Genomic DNA, 20,526 nt, shown 5'->3' on the forward strand with positions numbered 1-20,526 from the left:
GCACTTTTTTTGTTAATATCATTAAATATAATGTTCATCTTTATTACTGTGTAACAAGAAACAAATCAAAATATAATTTGAAGAGAAATGCCAGGTGTTTCCACTTATGGTGACAGTTACTTATTAATAAGGATAACTAGTTCAGTTTTTATAGATCAAACAAGTTACAAAATGCATTGTCGTGTTGCTCACATTTTTCTTTCCAGTGATTTTCATTGGGGTTTCTCCTAGATTAAAATTTTTGTATGTGCCAGTTACTTATGGATGAATTTCACAGTTTACTGGAAGACGTCACCTCGATTCAGTACTTTCAGTACTTTGATTTACTTCTGGAAACTCTTTTTCAGGGGTTCCTTTGATTGTCACCAAGAATAAGTATTTGAAACTTCAATAGATGCATGTACCCCAGGCATCCTTTTTCCCCAAATTAATATTTTGTTCAGGATACAAATTCATAATGTTCATTATGTTTCCTAATGAAATTTTGCTTGCGCTAAGGTTTCTTGAATTGGGACCAACCTGTCTTTAATATTTGACTAGCCTGTAAAATGGAATCAAATTGTCATGGGACTTTGAGGTTGATGGGCCAAGGTTAGATAGCTGAAACCTGCAACAAAAACTTTGACCTGTTTATTCAACCAGAAAATGTAGGTCAGATCGAGTATCTGAAGCAAGCCCAGTAGTATACATCACTAGATACATATATATCACCCATTCAAGTTTGTACGGGGTGAAACCATATGCCTCCTTAACGGTTTGATACGTATTGTAAAATATGGTTTCGGTTCGGTTATTTTTGATACGATACATTTTGATATAAGGAAACAAAATCAACCATCGTTTTACGCTTCCTTTTACTTAATCTAATCAAATAATGTACTTACAAAATGGCTAGAAGAAATGAATTTAATTAATTTGATTGTTAATAATTATTTTACAAACTATCACTCAGTCCACAATATGTTTTTGTACATGTTATACAAAGGAGCATGTTTATACCTTATGCTAAACCAGACTGAATGATGATCCCGACCGAAAAACGAACCGAACTGAAAATTGAGATTTTGTACCGTGTATCAGAGAAAAAATACCGCAGTGAATCGATACCACGGTGAACTGATTCACTCCTACTAGTTTGGTCAACAAAGGGCTTAAAGTTAATTGGAAATGAGACCTGCACCAAAAACTTGAACCTGTTCATTCATCTAGAAAATGTAGGTCAAATCTAGAATCTGAATCAAGCCTGGTACTACAGATAGTATGCATCCTTAGATGTACATTTCATGCAAGTTTAGTCAACATAGGTCTCATAGTTACTTGGAAATGGGTCCTGCATTAAAAAACTTTAACCTGTTCACTCAACCAAAAAATATTGGTCAGATCCACCATCCAAAGAAAGTCTGGTAGTGTGCATCCTTACTTGTATCATCCATGCAAATCTGGTCAAAATAGATATCATAGTTACTTGCAAATGAGACCTCCACAAAAACATGAACCTGTACCAAATCTTTAACCTGCTCCAAAAACATTAATTTGGTCATTCCTTTGCTGTTACATGTATTGCAGCATCTGAAACCTTATCTGGTACAATGAAACACACTTAAAGCATCCTCCATATATCTTTGATAAAAGGTGGGCACAAAAGTACTTAAAAAGAAAACTGTACCAAAAAACTTAACCTCGGACGCTGACCCCAACACCGAGCCAGGGTATAATCACAAAAGCCCCCCCCCCCCCCCCCTAAACTTTGTTAAGGTGAGCTAAAAAGTGTGATGAAATAGCTAAATCAAGCTATTCCGAATAGCTTAACAAGTAAAATTGATGAAAAGCATCAAATCGGCCTCAAACAAAATTAAGCATTTACAAAAAATCTTTCACAATTTTAAAAGCGTCCATGCAAGGAAAGCACGTCAAGATATTCAAAGGTGAAATAGTTGAATCATTTTTATTTTAGACTGTCTTCAAAGCAAAATAAATAATGTTAAAAAAATAAATAAAAAGACATTTTATGGCATTTGCTCATATTAAATAGATTCATCAATGTAAAAAAAGGCATTGATAAATGACAAGAATTTATCTTCATCGAAATGAATATGTAAGCCTCTTGAGATTAACCACGTGTTGATACCCTGGATCTTTGTCACATGTCATAATAATGCCCATGGTTTCTGCAGAGACGAAATTTGTGTAAAAAAAATATCTGTTTGTCATTTGCAGCTGTAGCGCATATTCAAAACAATTTTTACTAGTTGAAAAACTTTTCAATTTTTTTAAACCAAGTCCATGCACTTTTACCACGTCATTATCATCCGGAAAATCATGACGATTTCCTTTCATATCTTATTACACACTCCCAAACTCTTTTTTATATAACCATAAATTATCAACTACCTGATGAGAAATAAAAATACAATAACAACAATTAATACTTAGTTTAAAGCAAATTTTTAAAATATTTTACTCATGATTTTTACTTGTTATCATTTAAGAATTATTTTACTGAACTAATAAAAAACAACATCTCATTTCCCCATGTGCACTTTCTAACACAACCACAAATAGATCGGCCGCTAATAAGCCTACGAAGCTACAGTCCCTGAAATGTTCTACTTTCCCATTTTTCTGTTAGCTCACCATTTGTTTAGCGTGCGTTCACCGTTTGCTCTCCATTCAGTTTTGCATTCACCGTGCACTCGCGTTCACCGTTCACAAAACATTCAGTGTTCACTCTTTGTTCCGTTCACTTTCTGTTCACATTGCATTCATTGTTCACTTATCGTTCAGTCTTTATTGTCATTCGGAACTCTGAAGTGAAAGGACTATTTTTTTTAAGGTAAGGATTTACAGGTTTTTCAATTTAATAACTAAGATATTGTGTTTAATGAATCATTCTTTGAAACAGAGCTTTAAACAGAGCTACATTCAAAGCGTGACGGAAGGACAGACGGAAGGACGGAAGACAGACATGACAAACACTATATGCCCCGGCCATATTCATGGCGGGGCATAAAAATCACTGCCTGGTATATTTTGAAAATAAAATCAGAATTTCTATTTGATACAGGTTCAGACATCCAAGAAAGGGGGGCTAAACTCTCTCTCTCTCTCATTTGTCTGTTCAATAAAAACTATGACAGCATAATACTTTCATTTGATATAAAAGATATGGGCATTAAGTTGTGAAAATTTAATCTATTACAAATAATATGAATGCATCTTTACATCATCTTGTCTGAGTATAATCATGGCCGGAAAATTTCCACAGGTACATAGAGAAGTTTGATAAAAAAATCATCATAAAAAATAACCAGAAGTCTCTGTCGAGACTGTAGCTCTACTGGTTTATACTTAAAACAAAGAAGAGAAAAGGAGCAGTTGGGACTTGAATCTTTAAAACAGCAATAAATAGAAAAATGATTCTTGCCGCTCATCAAAATAAAAACCGATGCACAGAATTATGTATTTTAGTATAGTCTACTTGTGTGCCAAGTTATACTGAAATCAGACCAAAACTGTAGGAGGAGTAGCATTTTGAATGCAATTCACAGAAATTTCTATTTTTAGTAACCATGGCAACACCGTTCATCAAAATCAAAAACTGATGCACAGAATTATGTATCTTAGTGTAGTCTACTTGTGTGCCAAGTTATATTGAAATCGGACCAAAACTGTGGGAGGAGTAGCATTTTGAAAGCAATTCACAGAAATTTCTATTTTTAGTAACCATGGCAACACCGTTCATCAAAATCAAAAACCGATGCAGAGAATTATATATCTTAGTGTAAGCTACTTGTGTGCCAAGTTATATTGAAATCGGACCAAAACTGTAGGAGGAGTAGCATTTTGAAAGCAATTCACAGAAATTTCTATTTTTAGTAACCATTAGTGATGGGGAATCGGAAAAAAATCAGAATCGATAATCGGTAATAATTGGCTGGGCATAATCGATTAATAATCGATTATAATCGAAATTTTGAACTTTAATAAAATTAATATAGAAAAGTTGAAACTTATTCAGATTTCTGTCAGACTTTTACAAAAAAAACCATTTATTTACATAAAATATTCAAAAATGTTAATTGAAATTTCTTTTATAAAAAGTTGAAAATGATATTTTGTTTACTTTAAACAATATAGGACTATAGAAGACTATTGAAACAGAATGGGAATTCATTTTATTTTTTTTATAAAGTCCATGCAATGGGTATTTTACTGATATTAGTCCCACTTTTCATTTAATACATGTATATTTTTCTTAAAATTAGTTTTAATTAGTTAAAATAATAAAATTGCAAGTCTTAAAAGTAATTATCCAGAAGTTAGACTTGTATTTATGATAATAATTACGTTTAAAGATTGACTAGACTAATTATGTTTTCCTTTGTATAGTAAAACCTTGCAATATTAGCATTTCCTGGTATTAGTCTAACCCCATATTTAATCATGGCGGTAAAAGTATCAACAAGACACGGAATCCTTCCATGTTTTCAATGTTCATCACTGCTTTTATGCTCTTTGCACTTGGATTTGGTAATAAAATTAAAGTATGACAATTTTATTTTTTGTTAGCGATGTCGGCGACATTTATTTTATAATCGATTAGTAGCATCCAAGAGCTTCTAACGACCGACAATCGATTGTCGGCGACAATCGTTCCATCACTAGTAACCATGGCAACACCATTCATCAAAATCAAAAACTGATGCACAGAATTATGTATCTTAGTGTAGTCTACTTGTGTGCCAAGTTATACTGAAATCGGACCAAAACTGTAGGAGCAGTAGCATTTTGAAAGCAATTCACAGAAATTTCTATTTTTAGTAACCATGGCAACACCGTTCATCAAAATTAAAAACCAATGCAAAGAATTATGTATCTTAGTCAATAGTGTAGTCTACTTGTGTGCCAAGTTATATTGAAATCGGACCAAAACTGTAGGAGGAGTAGCATTTTGAAAGCAATTCACAGAAATTTCTATTTTTAGTAACCATGGCAACACTGTTCATCAAAATCAAAAACCGATGCACAGAATTATGTATCTTAGTGTAGTCTACTTGTGTGCCAAGGTATACTGAAATCAGATCAAAACTGTAGGAGGAGTAGCATTTTGAAAAATTGTTTACAGACAGACAGACAGACAGATGGACGGACGCCGAACGCATTACCATCGCATAAGCTCTTCTGGTCTCTGACCAGTAGAGCTAAAAATGACACAGAATTATATATAATTTCATTGCAGTAAAATTTTGAAATACGAGTGTATTTATGCAATATGTCCACAGATCTTTGTAATTTTTTTTTCATTATTTTACATGGAATTGCCTTGGCACAGAATCATATGTATGGTTGTTACAACGGTTATAATTCATTCTATAAGTCAGTAGATTTGGACCTAGTTATCAGGTCCAGTTCAATCCCTTGATTTAGCTATATAGCTTTAAATAGCTATATAGCTTTATTAAGCTATTCAAAATAGCTTTATTTATTAGCTATTTATATACAGTTTTTCACAAAAATGTTTTTTTTGCTAGAAATAAACAAAAAGTTGCATGTATTTGACTCTTCATATATGTACTACTATGCGCTATCAAAACAACAACCAAAATGAAAGATAGTTCTAACATTGCAGCTTTTGAATACCTGTACTTTTGAGCAAAAAGAGAATTTCTATTGTTAAAGTAACTGTCCACTACCCTGAGTGGCAGTGAGTGCGTTAAGACATGGATAGGTATGATTGCTTCTCATTGTGCTGAACTGTTACCAATCAATTATCTTGTTGACCATAAATGGTCTCCTTTATAATATCATTGCAGAATAGGGCTGTCATGGGTACCGAAATGACCCGGAACCGAGGAACAATTAATTCGGGTACGGTTCTGTTTTTCCAGAATTCGTTTCGGTTCAGATTTGTACAATAGAGTAGGTTTTACCATAAAAACCAGAAGTCTCTGTCGAGACTGTAGCTCTACTGGTTTATACTTAAAACAAAGGAAGAGAAAAGTAGCAGTTGGGACTTGAGACTTTAAATCAGCAATAAATAGAAAAATGATCCTTGCCACTCATCAAAATAAAAACCAGTGCACAGAATTATGTATCTTAGTATAGTCTACTTGTGTGCCAAGTTATACTGAAATCAGACCAAAACTGCAGGAGGAGTAGCATTTTGAAAGAATTTCACAGAAATTTCTATTTTTAGTAACCATGGCAACATTGTTCATTGAAATCAAAAACCGATGCACAGAATTATGTATCTTAGTGTAGTCTACTTGTTTGCCAATTTATATCAAAATCAGACCAAAACTGTAGGAGGAGTAGCATTTTGAAAGAATTTCAATGAAATTTCTATTTTTAGTAACCACGGCAACACCGTTTATCGAAATCAAAAACCGATGCACAGAATTATGTATTTTAGTGTAGTCTACTTGTGTGCCAAGTTATACTGAAATCGGACCAAATCTGTAGGAGGAGTAGCATTTTGAAAGAATTTCAAAGAAATTTCTATTTTTAGTAACCACGGCAACACCGTTCATCGAAATCAAAAACCGATGCACAGAATTATGTATTTTAGTGTAGTCTACTTGTGTGCCAAGTAATATTGAAATTGGACCAAATCTGTAGGAGGAGTAGCATTTTGAAAGAATTTCAAAGAAATTTCTATTTTTAGTATCCACGGCAACACCGTTCATCGAAATCAAAACCCGATGCACAGAATTATGTATTTTAGTGTAGTCTACTTTTGTGCCAAGTTATATTGAAATCAGACCAAAACTTTAGGAGGAGTAGCATTTTGAAAGAATTTCACAGAAATTTCTATTTTTAGTAACCACGGCAACAACGTTCATCGAAATCAAAAACCGATGCACAGAATTATGTATCTTAGTGTAGTCTACTTGTGTGCCAAGTTATATTGAAATCGGACCAAAACTGTAGGAGGAGTAGCATTTTGAAAAATTGTTTACAGACAGACAGACAGACAGACAGACGGACAGACAGACAGACGGACGGACGACGGACGCATTACTATCGCATAAGCTCTTCTGGTCTCTGACCAGTAGAGCTAATGACGAGAGATTCGTTTAACTTAGTACATTGCCATTATAGTGTGATTTAAATAATTTGGTACAATTGTTTTCTAGTCAGGAAACTACTTTAAACTAGTTATTATTTTGCTATTTCTTCAAATATAGTTCAAATCATGAGCTTTTATTCCACTGTATAATTCACCCGAACGGAAAAACCCGAAACCAAACCTTAAAAAAATAAGAACCGACCCGACCCGAAAAATTTTGGAACCATGACTGCCCTATTACAAAAGAATCGTAACAATTGCTTTATATCCCCCCAAAACTTGTAGAACTTTGAGTACAAATTCTCTCAAGGAGTCGTAATTTGATGAGTGATTTTTACATGCATTATTTTAAGAAGAGTTCAAGGTTGTATAATAATATATTAAATCAATGCACTAGGGTGCGCTTTTTTGTACATACTAAGAAAATAACACCTTTAAGAAAAAAAATGTAGTAAAATAGCTAAATTAAGCTATTCTGAATAGCTTAATAAAGCTATATAGCTATTTAAAGCTATATAGCTAAATCAAGAGATTGTACTGTACCTGGTTATTTTCAACTGTTCAGTTAAAGTCCTTAAACTGTTAAAACCAATATCCTTTCTGAGCAGATCTGCGTCATTGAAACTAAAACGAGATGCACTCTAATTGTGGCGAAGGCTTGTTTCGAGACGCAGATTATTTATTTATAACCTACAGGTCCAGGAAAATCACTATATTTAGCTATATAGATTAATCTACCTGTATAGCTTATTTACCTATTTACTATAGCTTTATTTAGCTATTTTAAAATAAGTTTCTGTTTTATGAAAAGCAGACAAAAAGCTGCATAATGAGGGAGTATTAGTTTTCAACTTTGAAATGGACTGAAAACAATTCACCAAAAACCACTTTTAAAAATGTTTCTCCTTTTGTGCAATTGCAATCAAAGATCTAAAAGTTTTGGGGCTATGTATAACAGTTAATCTGTGATTAAGCAGCTACTTTAACAAAGAAAAGCAGTTTTGGTCAACAAGATAATTGATTGATAATAATTCAGCACAATGCACGGCAATCACACTTAGTCATGCCTCATACTTCAAGTGAGGGACAGCTATCCAAACAATAGAGATGCATTTTTTGGTTTAAAGGTGTTTAAAAAAGGCAATGTTTTTACTATCTATGCCCTAGGTTGTGTTTATCAAACCTAGTCCTATCTGACCTAGTCTGGGTTGTCTTACATTCTTCATAGACTTTTTCCATAGACATAAATCGAATGCCTATGCTTTTTCTAAATACTAAAAATAGCTGATAGGATTTCAGAATTACTTTCTATAACAAATTTCTTTTTATCATCAAATAGGACAAAAATTTAACCTTTAATTCGCCTTCTACACTTTTAAAAATCCCACCACAGTGTCCTGATAGAGCAAATAACACCTCATGCAGCATTTTCTCTTTCAAGAATACACGTCTTGGCAAATTCGGAATAGCCGCCACTTTCGCAATCGGAGTTCCTCGGATGACTCAATCGGAGTTCCTCGGATGACTCGTACCTCGCACATAACCTCGGACGTCAACGGTGATCTTCCATCTTGCTGATTCAGTCATGTGATCTTATTTGAATTTCATTCAAATATTATACTTTTGAAATCCGAGTTACTTTGATGCACGCCCAACTCTGTGTTCTTGCTTTCAAAGAATACTAACATTTGGTTGTAATAAACACGAGGAATTACACTAAAAAAGAAACCTTTTCTAAGAACTTTAGACAGAGCGAAATATGAAATGAGTGACAAGGCAGTTTCCGGCGGAGAAATGTAGCGATCTGTTGCGTATTCCTCCACCTATCACATCCGAGGTTTGAATGGAGCTTAGCGGAGTCAGCCGAGGATTGCCGATTGCGGATGACTCGTACCTCGCACATAACCTCGGACGTCAAAGGTGATCTTCCATCTTGCTGATTCAGTCATGTGATCTTATTTGAATTTCATTCAAATATTATACTTTTGAAATCCGAGTTACTTTGATGCACGCCCAACACTGTTTGAATGGAGCGTAGCGGAGTCAGCCGAGGATTGCCGATTGCCACTTTCGAGATGGCGCGTCAATCTTATCAGTTTCCGGCGTTTGACTCTTTAGAATATAAATCCAATTATTATTTCTGTTATATTCATGATTATGTCGTTTCACCCAATCTTCTTCTATTCATTTATTTATAATCAAATAATGAGTAAGATATTTTCTGAAGAATTAAATGTGATGATTTTTGTGAATAAATATTAATGCGCGGTAAATAGTCCTTTTCTGAAGGAACCGGGTTCCGACAACACGTGTCGAATTTGAGAAGGTTAAAATGGTATGGTTCCTTTTAATTCTGATTGTTTAGGAGCGTTTTTTTCATAATAAATCAGATAAATTATTCTGTTCATCAAATATTAGACCATGAATCTCTGGATTTAGTCGAATATTTAAAGAATGGGAAACATTTAATTGTAAAAAAAAAAAAGGGGGGGGGGGGAGGGTATGAAGCCAGTATTGGATACCACGACGTACCATATACAAATACAGACGTGAGTGAGGTTTACAGAACTTACTCTTCGAGAGCTAGCAGTCTACCTGTGGTCGTATTCTATGATATCGTTACACTAGTTAGAATAATCAGGTAGGGCACACCCCCCCCCCCCCCCCAAATGGTCATTTAACCCCCGTTTGCTGGTCAATCGCCCATATCGGCGTCTTTTTTTACCCACAGGGGCTTGTCACGAAATATTTTATCTTCTTTTAATAAAGTTACCCCTACTATAAAAATACACAAGGGAGGAATCTAAAAATAGGAAATTCGCTACCACAAATTTTGACCGGACTTTCTATCTTGTTTCTGGGCGACATTCGTTGCGGACCAAGTAGGAGTGAGTGGAGTATAGATTCAATTTTAATATTCTTGACCAGGGTCCGACACTCGTCAAAATTTGGTCTCGCCATTTGGGCAACCATGGTGTGATCACAGGTTGCCCGAATGAATTTCAGGTCGTCCAAATCAAATATCAAATGAAACAAAACTCAATGTGCAATTGTTTAAAATTTGTTACGATAATTAACAGAAACAAAAATATTTAAGCAGATTAATGATTGAATCAGACATACAGAATGCTTAAGTTTGTAGTTTAAAACATTCATTTTCACTTACCATGAAGCCTAACATAAATGGGTTCAAATAACCCTGGACTGAGTTAACCAGGTGTGATATTACAGTGGAGACCCAACATGGCTGTCTAGCAGCAGAAAACGATCATCAAATGATCAGAAAGTTGTAGGGGGAAATGCAAGATGTTACAATGACGATTATTACTCTTTATATTTAAGGTGATTGTTGACAAAGTTGACATATTTTATATCTCAAATAAAACTTTAATAAAGACTTTTATTAACCCTTATCATGCTAATCGCGGCATTTGCCGCGATCGGCAACTTTACGTTTCAGTGCTGGTCGCGGCATAAGTCGTTTTTTGAATATCGGAAATTCCCATTCCTATTTTAAGAATAAAAAACCCTTGTACAGACTATTTTTGTGTTGGTATTTCGTAATATCCGTTTTACACACCGAAACACTGTTTATAAGCCCTGATTTCATTGGTTGAAAGTACAAAAGCTCATCAAAAAGACGCAGGTTGTATTCCTTGTTTACTTCAGTTACAAAAATTGCGGAATGTATCGACAATGACGATTTATTCCTAAACAACGCCGAATAACCGCATTTATTTTAAATTATCTTGGTAATTTGGAAAAGATATTGCTTTTGAGTGCTTTGAGAATGTTCGTTTTATTAATTTCAACGAATTTATACCGGAGGTGTAGATATATTAGTTGGATAAAGTTGGTGTTATGCAGACGACGATATACTCGAGAACTGGGACGTTGTGGACACGTCTCCGAAATAAAACGTGCGAATTTGAGTTCTTTGTTCTTGTTTAGTAATTTCTTTTACAATTATTCACACCACTGAAATAAATAAACGTAAATAACTGAATATTTTCTCCAGTTTCTTGGTTAACGAGGTTTACCTGTCTTACCTGAGCGTACCTGTATCACAGTAGATATATGTATAGGAAAAGGTGATGAAATATCATCGCATCAAAACTGTTTTTGATTGCAAGAAATCGTATTTGTTTTTAAAGAATGAAATTTTAGTGTAGTTTTGTGTAGAATGCACATGCATTACCTTTTCTTACCTGTAACTGCCACAGGTGAGTTTTTAGAATGAATCTGATAATGGAGTGACATTTGTAATGATTCAAACTATAAAAATTATATAAGGATTATGGATGTATCTTAAAAAATAAAAAATCTACTGTAATTTAAAGACACTAATATTTAGAAAATGATTCTATTGTTTTATGCAGCACCCTGTTATAATATTATACAAATATTATAAAGCATGATAAGGGTTAAATTTTGCATCTGCTGATTGATCGAACACATATTTGGCAGGTAGAAAAATCTACGAGGCTGCAATCTGAACGTGTTGAAAGGGTTGGTTTTGTTACAGGAAAATGTTTTCAAAGCCTTATGAAGTTTATTTTGAAATATTAAATATCATTTTTAAATATTTCCAACTCGTCCCAAGTCGTCATTTGGGCGAGCCAGACTAAAAATCAGGTTGCCCAAAATCATTTCTGGGTGGAAATGACGAGGTGACGAGCGCGAATGTCGAACCCTGATTCTTCAGTCAAATTCTAATCAATGCGTACCGTTAGTCATATAACTAACCTCTTTTCTCGATATTTGGATCTGGCGACAGTTCTTTCCATATGAATTTCCGGCGTAAATTGAATGCAGGGCTCTGATTGGTTGCTTTCTGTAAATAACTCGTACACAAAGTAGCTCTTTAATTTAGTGCACCAAAACGGAGGGAAAATCAAACTGTCGTGATGGCATTGAACAATACAGCTGTGGTTTCATTGTACGTATTTTACTATATTTGGTTATATTTATTTATATAAACGTGTTAAATATCCTTCACTAAGCATGTCAATCCTTACAGTTTATATTTTGTGTACGAGTTATCTACAGAAAGCAACCAATCAGAACGCTGCTTTCAATTGACGCATATGGAAAGAACTGCAGTGATTGGGATAGGCTAGGGAGTAAATGTGACAATGGCAAACTCCAAATCAGTGCCAATGTGACATTTTAAAATTCAATGCGCCAAACAGACTTTTTAATGGGACATTTCCTAGTTACAAACTTGCAATTAATATAATATACACTTTCCCCTAGTTGCTGTTAGAATTTCAGTTGACTTTTAAGTAGTTTACTTAAATTGAAATGGATAAATCATTGAATGATGAAATTAAAAGAGACTACATCATCGGTCTTACCGTCATCTCCATTCGTTCTGTCAGCATGTTATACTTCTTCCGAGTCATTTTCTACCGATTAACTTGAATTCTGTTTGTTAGGATTGTTAAAATTAAGAAAAGTCTGCCCTTTATCGGTACGAGTTACTATTTTCTTAGGCAGCATGCTGCACTCCTGACACCAGTTTATTTCAAGGGCGTTAGCCAATCAGAAAACGCGTAACTGTTTGATTAGATACTGGAGAAAAGAAAGCCATAAGAACGCTTTAACTGAACGACATTAAATACTGTTTTTTCAAGCATAAAATGACAGTGATTGTTGTGGGAAAGACAAGCGCTTGGGGGAAAGCTCAAAGTTTAAAAGTATGTAGTGCATGATTTTCTATGCGCCACGATGGCGCAGCGTTTTTAATTCTAATGTGACATTTTAAAATTTAATGCGACTATGGCGCAGGGCGCGTGCTTATCCCAATCACTGAACTGTCGCCAGATCCAAATATCGAGAAAAGAGGTTAGTTATATGACTAACGGTACGCGTTGATTAGAATTTGACTGAAGAATATTAAAATTGAATCTATACTCCACTCACTCCTACTTTGTCTGCAACGAATGTCGCCCAGAAACAAGATAGAAAGTCCGGTCAAAATTTGTGGTAGCGAATTTCCTATTTTTAGATTCCTCCCTTGTGTATTTTTATAGTAGGGGTAACTTTATTAAAAGAAGATAAATATTTCGTGACAAGCCCCTGTGTTTTTACCTACCAAATGGGAGAGAAAAATCGTTTTATTAGTTCTCTGGAATGACGTGAAATGGCGCATAATTTCAACTCACGGGGAATAAAATATAGATATTTTTCTAAACTTTGAACGAAAAAAATCAGAATTTCAATGCGGACTTTTTGCGCAGTGTCGTTCAAATATTTGACAAAATCGTCACCTATGTAAACAAGTGTAACGTTTCTGTGTTTTAACTTAAAAAGAAAAATTCCCTCCATCTCGTGCGTAGTTGCACCTATCAATCGTGTTTATCACTTCATATTTCTGCCATCCGGGCAACCGATGAATTATCTTAACCAATTAAAAATGACGATCTTTTCCGAACTTGGGTCAAAAGACTGATTTAACTACAGAGGCCCATTAGTGTAAATTTTTCAAAAAGTAAAATAAGAGGAAGGGTAAGAATTCCCTTTTATTTCGTATGCAATGGCTTTATTTTTTACAAAAATACGATATGCAGTGAATTCATGATAAAATAATCGCTCGAAAACTATAATCTTGGAATAAAAACAAGAATAATTGCAAATGTCACTTTGTAAATCTTTTATTCAAATATATTTATTAAATGTAGTAGATACATCATAGATATGCATACTAAACCACAAAGGGTCGCACAGAAATCATAACTTCATCCTAAAAGAAAATAAAGAATAAACATTCAAATGTAGAAAAAATGAATATTATAGTGATAAGTGCCCACCATACGAATAAGATACGAGGAGCTCGTGTTTAACGGGATTTTTTATAGATTTATATAGACGCAGATCTAAAGATCGTTTGAAAACTTACTTCTCTAGACTAACACCTCTTGTTTAAATATATTTTTACTGAACTATACACAACAAAATAATTTTTTGTATTGTTTGAGCAAATAGTTCGGCCATCACGAACAACTGTGGGTTTCGTTTTTACGAAGTTCCAAAGAAATTCCACATGCAAAATTGACTAAATTGTATTAAATGCGCGAGGGATATGTTAATTAAAATTCCCCAATGCCTAAGTAAATGCGCTTTTGCTTTATTTTAATAAAAATTGGATTTGAATAAAAAAGACCACCATTTGGTAGGTAAAAAAGACGCCGATATTGGCGATTGACCACCAAACTGGGGTTTAATGACCATTTGGCGGTGTGTGCCTAACCTGATAATCTGTGTCTCGGGGGCCCTCACCACAGAACATAGTCGCTTGGTTACAGGATGGTGTATTTTGTGTATTATATGTTTTTCTATGTTTGCCTGAATACCCTCGTTAAAATAAGAATAAAACTTCGCCGAAATTAGCACGTTTTTGAAAAATGTCATATTTACTGTATATAAAAAGAAGGAAGGAGCACCAATCGCCATCTTGAATCATAGGGGGTGCCTTGGTTCACACTTGATTTTAATCAATATCTACATTTTTCCAAGCGGTGTTGGACAAGATCTAGCTTCAAAAGTGATTGATTAACACCTTTCAAATGTCTGCCGATTTGAACTTGCCAAAAAAAAAATTTAGTAAACACAAAACTTCCTGTATACAAAGTACAGACATCGAAAGCAACGGAAGTGGCGATTTCGACTATGTAAAATGTAGAGGCGTCCCGGAAATACATGGAAAATCTAGAGAGGTCAGAAATCACGCCAAACTTGTTCTCTCTAGACTTTCCGTGTAATTCGGGACACCTCTACATTTTGCATTTGCGTTGCTTTTGATGTCTGTACATGGCATAGAGGATGTTTTGTGTTTACTGCATGTTTTATATGGCAAGTTCAAATCGGCAGACATTTGAAAGGTGTTAATCAATCACTTTTGAAGCTAGATCTTGTCCGACACTCGTAGGAAAAATGAGGCACATATAGAAAAACACATAATACACAAAATACACCATCCTGTAACCAAGCGCCTATGCCACAGAATACCTCCCATATACTCGCATTTTAGCAAATAATTGCTGAATCGCTCCGAAACGATTTTGAAGGATACAAAAGGATTTGCACTGAAAATAACTTCCAAATTAATTGTAACAAACCTTTTTGAGATTGTTTATGCCTTTTATCCCAAAAAATAATCCATAAAAAGGCGAAAATTCAACTAATTTTCACAACGATTTTTCTCGCTTCAAATTTACCTGCCATGTTTACATTCGGAACATTCGGGATTGTTCATAGTCTTTTGTAATAAGCGTCGTATCATAAGATTGTGTATCGTCCCACCTCTAAGGCCTCTTCACATTGTTGAAGGAAATGAAAGTTACTTAGCGATTGGAAGGGGTTGCGCCATAGTCGCATTGAAGTAAAAAATAGTGCATTAAATCAATCAATGTTGGCGCCAAGGTGCACATTTAATTTTTAGCAATCCTATTTGGAAACATTTCGTCTAGTACGACTTTTTTATTTGTTTTACTTGGTGTCCAGTCAACTCAGAACACAGACCGAGTCGTACACAAACCGTTTCGTACACAAAAAGTCAACTCGTACACAAATCAGAAGTAAACTTGTATACAAGTCAGAAGTCAAATCGTACACAACATTTTATTTACAATTGTTGGGAATTATTTTTAGGTCACTGGAGTAAACTCAGGTGACCTATTGCTATCCGTTTTCGTCCATTGTCCTGTGTTGTGTGTTAACATTTGAACATTTTCAGCTTCTTCTCTGCAACCACCAAACCAATTTCAACCAAATTTGTCACAAAGCATCCATGGGTGAAGGGGAACAGAAATTGTGAATTTCATGATCCCTGCCCCCTGGGGCCTGAGGGGTGGGGCCAAAACCACTTAAATTAATGCAATCTTTAAAAATCTTCTTCTTTACTCCTAGACATCAAGCAGTCAAACTGTTTGCATGATTGTAATCAGCATTGAGTCCTCTACCAAAATTGTGAAATTCATGGCCCTAGGGTCAGGGGTTCTAGTGCTAGGGCGGGGCTAAAACAAGTACATAGTGTAAGTGCTATATTTCTTTGAAAATCTTCTCCTCTGCTCCAGGGTAATAAATAAATAAACTAAGTACATAGTTATGATGAGCTAGAGTGCCTCTACCAAAATTGTGAATTTTATGGCCCCAGGGTCAGGGGTTCTGGTGTTAGGGTGGGGCTCTCTATTGATTATATAGTGAAAATACATGCATTCTTTGAAAATCTTCTCTGCTCCAGGGCAATAAATTAACTAAGTACATAGTAATGATAAGCAAGAGTGCCTCTACCAAAATTGTGAATTTTATGGCCCCAGGGTCAGGGGTTCTGGTGTTAGGACGGGGCTCTATTGATTATATAGTGAAAATACATGAATTCTTTGAAAATCATCTTCTCTGCTCCTGGGTATTAAATAAACTAATTAAGTACGTAGTTATAAAAATCAAGAGTGTCTCTTCCAAAATTGTGAATTTCATGGAAGGGTCATAGGTTCTGGAGTTAGGGCGGGGCTGTATTGTATAGTGAAAATACATGAATTCTTTGAAAATTTACTTCTCTGCTCCTGGGTATTAAGCAGATGAACTACTTACATAGTTATGATGAGCAAGAGCCCTTCTTCCAGAATTGTGAATTTCAAGGCCCCATGGTTAGGGGTACCATAGAGGGGGGGGGGGGAGACTCTAATTGTATACTGAAAATGAATTAATTGTTTGAAATCTGCTCGTTTGTATTAATCAAATATTATTGATAAGCAAGGGTACCTTTTCAAAAATTGTGCAATGTGTGGACCTAGGGTCAAGGGTTCATGTGTGGTAGGGGCACTACTGATTATTATACGCCCGTCTTAAGACGGGACGTATTATGTTATAGGCTTCATGTCCGTCCGTCCGTCTGTCCATTCGTGTCCGGCTCATAACTTCAATACTATTAGGCCTAGGATTATCAAACTTTGTCAACTGATACTTCTTGGGTAGACGGTGTGTCGCGCACAAAAAGTAGGTCGCTCTGACCTTTAATAAAGATGCTATGGCCAAATATGGAAAAATCCTGTCCGGCTCATAACTATAAAACTATTAGACCTAGAGCTATCAAACTTGGCAAAAGTATACATCTTAGGTAGAAGGTGTGTCGCGACCTATTTCAAGGTCACTGTGACCTTTAATTTTAGTGAATTTTTTTAAAAAACTAAGTTTTTTAAATTTCATAATCCTAGAAATGTAAAAAATAGAGTTGTATCCTTATTAAAAAGTATTAAATCAAGTAAAAACTTATTTTTTTCATCATATACTTTACAGCAATCTTTAACAAATGTCAATGTTAATGAGAGGAATTCAGTTTGTCCCATGGGCATAATTATCAAGCACTGATCAAGAAGAATTTTGATAGCAGAAAGTTGCATGTCAAATTAGAGAGAAATTAATGAGTTTAGTGTGAGGAGGTTACTAGTAGAGCATTGGTGTTATCTATATCCCTTGAGTATTGGGCAAATGGACAGCCAACCTAGCTGTTAGATTAAAAATAGCTCTTGTTGGCTAGCCTAAGTTTTAAAATGAATTTGATGAAAAGTAATTAAAACTTATTTGATATTGCATAATAAACAAATAATCTGATATTATATAATATTAATTAATTAAAAACTAATTTTAAGGGGTGGGGTTGAATCAGCATGCCTACTTGTCCATATGAATTAAATATAAAACCTGTCTGGCATTAAATCTAAAAAGAAATCATGGAGTATTTTATATGTTTTAAAAGTGTTTTAGGATAAAAAGTGCAGATCCATTAATATTTAGGGAGTAATGAGTAGACAAGCATCCAGTCAAAGATTAATTAATGAGTTCAATGTAGGAAGGCTATATGATCAAGCTCTGCCTTATCTGTATCCTTTGGGGATTAGACAGAAGAACTGCTGGTCAGTTTATAGCATATGTCATTTGATGGCCAGCCTTTCTTTTCAAAATTTATTTCGCATAGATTAAGTTGTTAAGACTAATTTGATATTGTTTATTATGATGGCCGACATTTGACAAAGTCTAACACAAACAGTATAGAAATCTATCAGTTATGTAATATTTGTTATAATTATGCCTACAGCACAGGGGATGGATAAAGAAATATTTTTTTTAAAAATGGAAAAAATCATGGAAGTCTTAGAATCAAGGTTGACATGATTTTCTTGCACTCTAAACTGTTAAAGATAATTGTGTAATTTTTTGACGGGCGTATCATGCTGTGGCGTGGCACTTTATTGCTGAATATTACTGATTAGTTGAAATGCATTTTTTGTTCCCCTACCTTGCCTATGAGTATTAAGTAACCAAACTAAGCAATTGTTAAGTATATAACAATTATAAAATATAAAACTGTGAATTCCATAGCATCTGGCTATGAACCAAATTCAATCACTGGAAAGTTGTTGCATGATGCTCAGGTGACCTACAAGGCCCATGGGCCTCTTGTCATATGAATAGTGTATAATCTAGAAAAAAAAATAAAATAAGGACGAAGAGAAGTGTTTTTGAAATTATTTCATAAATACTTTATATAATGGTTTAACATTTTAATAACTTCCCTTGTTAGGTCTAAGGAATTCAAACAATTATTGTTAAACCAACACAAGCACGGTGGTTTCTTAAATCTGCGACAAGCACTTATTACGATACGCTCCTTATTTGGTCCAAATTCCTCCCTTCTTTAAACTTCAACATGGTGTGAGAGACGTTTATCCTGCAGTAAAACTAAGTTTTTTAAAAAAATTTCTAACGGTCCTACTAAACATGCTAAACAGAGTATGCTGGTACGATAGAGTTCTTTAGAGTACGCTAGTAAAATTTTATAATTTAGGCCATAATAAAAATATTCCTAGATTCTCATCCCCGCCCGCCCCGATTTTATGCCCCCGCCTCGATTTTTTTTATTTCTGTTTTTCTTCGTCTTAATTCTGAGAGGGATCGGTATTCATTTACCATTCTACTTTCGTTTTAAATCCCTCGAAAGTCAAGATGATTTTGACAGCTGAAAAGATGGTAATTGCTGTAATAATAATACATGCGTATATATTTTAAACAAGGGTCATTGGTTGAAAAAGATTGGTGATGATGTGAAGTAAGAGATAATTGAACCTTTACTATGACTTTTATTCTGGTATTGTAGATAAAATTACACTGATTGACCAGGTCAATAAAAAATCTGCAAAATTGAAAAAATAAGAAATATAAAATAAAAGCCGCCCGCCCGCCTCGATTTTTAAAAAGATGCGGATGAGAATCTAGGAATTTATTTATTATGGCCTTAATGCAATTAAATTGCTTTTTTTATGTTTTCTACATTAGTTTAACAAAATAAACATATATTTTAATTAAAATGTCTATGTGTTCCTTATTTTAGAAGTTATTTTAATTTTTGATTTCAGGTTACGGGTTTATCGTTTGATCCCGATCTCGATCTAATTTAACTTCAAATGTTTCATTGTTAATGTGAAAAATATTAAAGTTTATGTAATGCAATTAATTTAATTTTTGACAGACAAGATTTAGCTGAAATTGATAAGTCTGAAACAAAATAGTAATCAGGATCAGGATGTTAATAACATTCAATGGATTGAATCATGAATGTTGCTTTCTTGTCAAAAATTCGCTAAAAGTACAAATATTTTCCACAAATGTTGCAATGTTATTTTATAATACTGTTTAATCAAGTATAATTACATAAATAAACAGTCTAATTATATTAAAATACACAATTTTTCTAGGGCTGGGACAGTACTGAACTTAGCCGATCCGAAACATATCACGATACCTTAGGTGCAATACAATACATATCACGATACATTTATAACCAAATAAAACTAGATATTTTTTTAGAACATGGAACATAAACAGTGTATGAATATAAACTAATTCAACAAATGAACTGTGAATTCAAGTTTCTTGACTCAATTTACACCCGAGTTACTGCCATTGGGTTTTGTTAATAAAACATAATCGGGCGTGTCTGACGCCATTTTGACGCTTATATTTTGAATTCTTATCACCAAGATGTTTGTACTTTATTTCTGTTTGTTGAAACATCTTGATGATACAGTCTAAAGGACTAAAAATTTCGAATTCTAAAGTCCAGACATTTTTGGAAATTAAAAAAAAAGTGTAGTCAGGTATCGTGATACTAATTAGATGAATCGATCCGTAGATTGTCAAAGTGAATACTGTGCACTGGTGGATCGTCTCACTACTAGATTTTTCTAGCATACTCTGAAGTACTCTATTGTACTCTAGCATACTCCGTTTAGTAGTACCCCTTTTTTAAATTTGATAGTTTTATCAGTGTTTATGGAAATTGGATACGATACACCATTAAAATCTTACGATCTATTTCGATCGCATTTACTTATCTACTCGATATATATTATTAGTTATCCAGGTTCAATCAAGGGTGTACGGGGATTTACCCTGGG

At 34.3% G+C, this 20,526-nt stretch overlaps 2 protein-coding genes across 3 annotated transcripts in view; one reads left to right on the forward strand and one right to left on the reverse strand.

Moving 5' to 3' along the window:
- Nucleotides 1-8,550, reverse strand: part of LOC134256517 (gamma-tubulin complex component 4-like) — a 47,323-nt gene extending 38,773 nt beyond the window's left edge. Inside the window, exon 1 of one of the 2 annotated variants that reach the window (XM_062739169.1) lies at nt 8,458-8,550. In XM_062739169.1, coding sequence (XP_062595153.1) covers nt 8,458-8,490 — 33 coding nt within the window. In that variant the 5' untranslated portion in view covers nt 8,491-8,550. Of the gene's footprint in view, nt 1-8,422 lie in introns of both variants that reach the window. The other variant, XM_062739168.1, reaches the window with a different exon arrangement.
- A 747-nt stretch (nt 8,551-9,297) lies between these two features.
- The window catches only part of LOC134256521 (large ribosomal subunit protein uL4-like), a 36,541-nt gene continuing 25,312 nt past the window's right edge, over nt 9,298-20,526 (forward strand). Inside the window, exon 1 of the mRNA XM_062739174.1 lies at nt 9,298-9,404. Within this exon, the coding sequence (XP_062595158.1) occupies nt 9,402-9,404 (3 nt within the window). The 5' untranslated portion in view covers nt 9,298-9,401. The remainder of the gene's footprint in view (nt 9,405-20,526) is intronic.

This window comes from Saccostrea cucullata, unplaced genomic scaffold (genome assembly GCF_032062105.1).
Source record: "Saccostrea cucullata isolate Sc308-1 unplaced genomic scaffold, CSIRO_AGI_Scuc_v1 ctg90, whole genome shotgun sequence".
In the NCBI taxonomy this organism is placed as follows: Eukaryota; Metazoa; Mollusca; class Bivalvia; order Ostreida; family Ostreidae; genus Saccostrea; species Saccostrea cuccullata.